We start from the raw sequence: 4,310 nt of genomic DNA, 5'->3' as shown, positions 1-4,310 counted from the left end.
TGGTGATTAGGTAGTGATATTGTCAAAGTATTAGGATGGACACCAGCTATGCATTTCTGCAGTGTTATTTGCGTACACGGGCTTTTTATGTACTTTTTTATGTAGCTTTGAAGTTGGTTTCTTATCCCTTGTTTTACGACTTAAATGCAGAGCCATGTCTTATTTGTCTTAAGGAGCTAAATGGTATATGTCATGAACTGTGATAGTTCCTTTTTCAGACGTGACAAGAGTTTTGTGTTTAAAGCAGTTGATTTTTTTCTCTTTTTGTTTAAATTTAAATTTCATTTTATTTACTTATTTTTAAAATTCGTTTATAGTTGAACAGTTCTAATATGGTTCTGTACAGTGGGTTGGAGAACGAATTTATTTATTTATTGAGACATCTTGCTATAGCGCATATTCTTAAAGCTCTATGCGCTTTGCAATGGCACTAAAACATTCACTCAAACGTCCCCAACGCAAACATTGCATATGGTTTAAAACATAGGTAAGAGAGAACAATCAAAAGAGATCATGTCATTGAATAAATCAAGAAATGTATCAGATGTATGTAATAAACAAACACCAAATGTCAAATGTTAAAACCCCTACCCCCTACCCCGAACATCCACCCACATCACACCTACATCAACTACCAACGACTTGTGTCAGGTACCAGTCTTTCTCGTTTATGCTCGAGTTGCGATTAAGGACCCCCGCCCAGGCAACAACATGCTGGGTAAGTTATCTCCACCTGTGAAGCTTTAGATGTGTCACTGCCGCGCGTCAGGTGGGCCTCCGTGATTCCCTCGTGCAACGCACGCAAGCGAATCACTCTCCAGTTTGCTTACCACTGCAGCAGTGTGTATTGTACAAACTTACGTGCGGATATGAAAGGACGTGTGTTTGGCTTTCAGTGACGAAAGTGTTTTTTCGTGCTATTTTGTTTTGTCGTGTTTTGTTGTGTTTTTGTTGTTATTGATTGTGCTGTGATGAATTTGTTGTTGCTGCTGTTTTCGGACTACACAGGCATGTAGTGCGTGCCCTTTCTGTTTACATAAGGGTAGTGCGTGCTTTTCCCCCGTGTACACTGTGTGTCAGTCATAAAGAGTGCGCGTTCTCGGGTTGTGCGTATCGACCAGGTGAGATGTAAGTCAAATATTAATGTTTGTGGTGTTTCTTGGTTTGTTAAACTTTACTGTTGTTATTTGGTAGGGAATAGAGCGGATGGGTGTGTGAAGGTTTTCTGGAACTCGTGGTTTGTTTTACGCTCCATACTTTGCCAGCAACTCGTAAAAAGCCGGAAAAAAAGAGGAGAGAGAGAGAGAGACAGGAGGGTTACTGAAGAAACACATAAGGTTCATTTCAACTGGGAGTTAGGGGACAGGTCATTTAAATGAACTTTTAAATGAACAGACATTGCCATTTGGCGTGAAAGACGACACGATGCCAACTAACAACACAAGCTTCAAGAAGACGTGTGAATTCAAAACAAACTTTAAAGCGCAAACTCTGACCGCAGACTAAAAATCTTTGTACAGAAAGCAAGAAAGTTTTGACACGGTCTCGTCGTGATTAGTTCCCACAAGTGTAAATTGATTATGAATTCCGAAAGGACTAGTTACCTAAAGCTTCATAAGCTGTGCAAATAAAACGAAACATGGTTTTCATCTTCGATTTCAAGCTTGCACACCGGACATAATATCTGGCGGTGGTGGTGGGGCGTGGGGTGGGGTGAGGGAGAGGGTTACATCTTCTCCTACCACAAGCTATGTGGGCTGATGAGCGGAAAGCCAAATCTGAATTGAGCACAATGTGTAGTCTTGTAACAACGTGGCTGTCCACTTATGGCTTAGTCTTTAATATTCTTTTGAAACTGGGCATATAATTCAAAGCACTGGCTAGTCTGTATCACTTGTTCCCAATCCTAAACGACTAAGTACTCACGAAAACATGTGCGTCACCTACAATTTGTTGCAGCCACGCTTTATATAAAAAATAAAAAAAATGGCCACTGTCTCTCAAGATGTTACTGAGGTGAAACTCCCACGGTTTCTTGTCTGATTCGAATACTCATAACGTAAATGCGCCTGGTGAGGGCGTCACTCCGGTGACAACATACTAATCAAACAAAGAGTATTACACATATCTCACTGCTGAGGCTATACACAAAGGATATGATACCCAAATCTCCATAGACCATCCTGTTAGGAGTTTGCTGGGCAACACGCAACAGTCTTTTACACGCAAATAAGTGAACTCTTTTCATGCACTAACCTCCTGATATCCCTGGATTTGGGCAGAATATATCAATATTGGCAAGATCCGACAATCAGAAATCTTAAAAGAAATTGACTGACTGACTGGTGCATCTCCTGGCCAGAAAAGACATCTCAAAACACACACCGTCCTGACCATACATTTATTCCACTTTTCTGTGTGAGTGTGTACACTGTGAACGGGCGAGAGAGAGAGAGAGAGAGAGAGAGAGAGAGAGAGAGAGAGAGAGAGAGAGAGGCAAAATGTCATGCTTCACACGTTCTAAAATCATCTGAAACCACAAACGTGACCTGACGAATAAATCATGACTTGCTGCTGAGACTTTACTCCACACATATCTGGTAGGACAGGCCAGAGAGAAGGCGGGGGAACTGGACGGAGGTAGAAGGACTTTTATGTCAAACATTCTTTTTGACTTTAGGCCTACTCGGTGATAATACAATCGTCTGATTCTGTGAGCACACACACACACACACACACACACACACACACACACACACGCACACACACACACACACACGCACACACGCACACACACACACACACACACAATTGTAGAGAAGGGGGCATTCTTATTTAAAAATGCCATTTTGACCCATGAATGATGTCAACAGGTGGGGTTGGGAGGGGGCGTGGGGGGGGGGTGGGGGGGGGGGGGGGGGGGGGGGGCAGGTGACGAAGAGAGTCAATCCTAGTTTGACACCCAGGGAGGACATTTCACTGTTCCTAAAACGTCCCCAGGAGAGACAATCTGGGACAATGAGACGTCCCCAGTGTACCCTCATAGTTTTGACTTTGACCATTAATTAACCATTAATTAACAGCAGTCTGCATCGCCTCCAAAGCGTGGAAGCACTGGAAAATGAACTGACGTGGGAGAGTGTGACAACTGAATGGAATAAAAGTTTAAAAAGCTAGTATCATTCAGCAGTTTTGCCCACACACAATGCAAAGTGTCTCAATTGACCAGCAGTAAAACTGGTTAAAAAATAAAAAGTCAAAGAAAGAAAGAAAGAAAGCAACTGGTGTCACTCTACAATGTTGTCCACACAGAACACACACACAGGGTGTCTCCAAAAGGACTGAGACTGTGAAGAACCGGGACTTCCCCTCACCCCCCAACCCTCACTGAAGAACAGCCAGAGCTCACCTTTGGAACGGCAAACATAAGCACACCACAACCTTCACCTCACCAAGATCCAAATCTCCCAGCAACGTTACCTTAAGGCCTTTTAGCCAATAGGTCTTTAACAACCAGGGGTCCATCTTGGAACATCAGACCTAAGGACACCGCAACCTTTACCTTAACAGAACCCAATTCCCTGAGCAACGTTACTTGAATAACTATTAGCCAACAAGTCTTTAACAGCCAGGGCTCCACCTCAGAGCGCCAGACGGACTTCCCACTGGAACAGACATCCAGGACTCACCCCCCACTGCCCCTCGAACAACGCAACCCTCGTTGAACCAAGACCCAAGCCTTGAAATACTTGACTTTAAGGGCTTTTAAGCCAATAGGTTGTTAACTCTCTCCATACGAACGGCGAAAGAGACGACGTTAACAGCGTTTCAGCCCAATTACCATCATCAAAATATTGCAAGCGGAAGACTCTTATACTGAAGAGGTGAATGTTGACAAAGAATACCACAATTCTGACGACGGAAGCTAAAGGTTGTAGAGGAGAAGAGAGCACTGGCCGTACTGAGTGAGTTAAACTACACTCCAAGAAACAGTGCCAACCAGCACAGACAGCCATGACTGTCCGACAGTTCAGACGGTGCAACGTGAACTTTCTGGTGGGTGTCGTGGCCGGGTTCACCGTCTCCCTGATCCTCACCACCTTCACCGTCCTCTCCTTCACCGGCACGTCCACCCGTTACACCCTGGACTCTCTCTCCGAGTCATGGCGTCTCCCGTCCGCACTGCGCCGGTCCCTCGACCTCTCTGGGAGAGACGAGACGTTGCACGTGAACCACGGCCATGCGGCGGAGGTGGGGATTGGGATGGACAGCGTGAGGGCGGTCAGGTTTGAGGATCTGCATGCCCATCA

General features: G+C 44.8%; 1 protein-coding gene across 13 annotated transcripts in view; it reads left to right on the top strand.

Moving 5' to 3' along the window:
- Positions 1–768: 768 nt before the first annotated feature.
- The window catches only part of LOC143294037 (glycoprotein-N-acetylgalactosamine 3-beta-galactosyltransferase 1-like), a 9,857-nt gene continuing 6,315 nt past the window's right edge, over positions 769–4,310 (top strand). Inside the window, exons 1-3 of one of the 13 annotated variants that reach the window (XM_076605450.1) lie at positions 801–840; positions 1,195–1,210; positions 3,629–4,310. The exon at positions 3,629–4,310 is cut by the window's right edge and continues 2 nt beyond it. In XM_076605450.1, coding sequence (XP_076461565.1) covers positions 4,015–4,310 — 296 coding nt within the window. In that variant the 5' untranslated portion in view covers positions 801–840; positions 1,195–1,210; positions 3,629–4,014. Of the gene's footprint in view, positions 1,129–1,194; positions 1,211–3,000 lie in introns of all 13 variants that reach the window. The other 12 variants (XM_076605445.1, XM_076605447.1, XM_076605449.1 and 9 more) reach the window with 12 other exon arrangements.

Source organism: Babylonia areolata, chromosome 19, assembly GCF_041734735.1.
Source record: "Babylonia areolata isolate BAREFJ2019XMU chromosome 19, ASM4173473v1, whole genome shotgun sequence".
NCBI classification, from domain to species: domain Eukaryota; kingdom Metazoa; phylum Mollusca; class Gastropoda; order Neogastropoda; family Buccinidae; genus Babylonia; species Babylonia areolata.
This window is presented reverse-complemented; position numbering and strand designations above follow the sequence as displayed.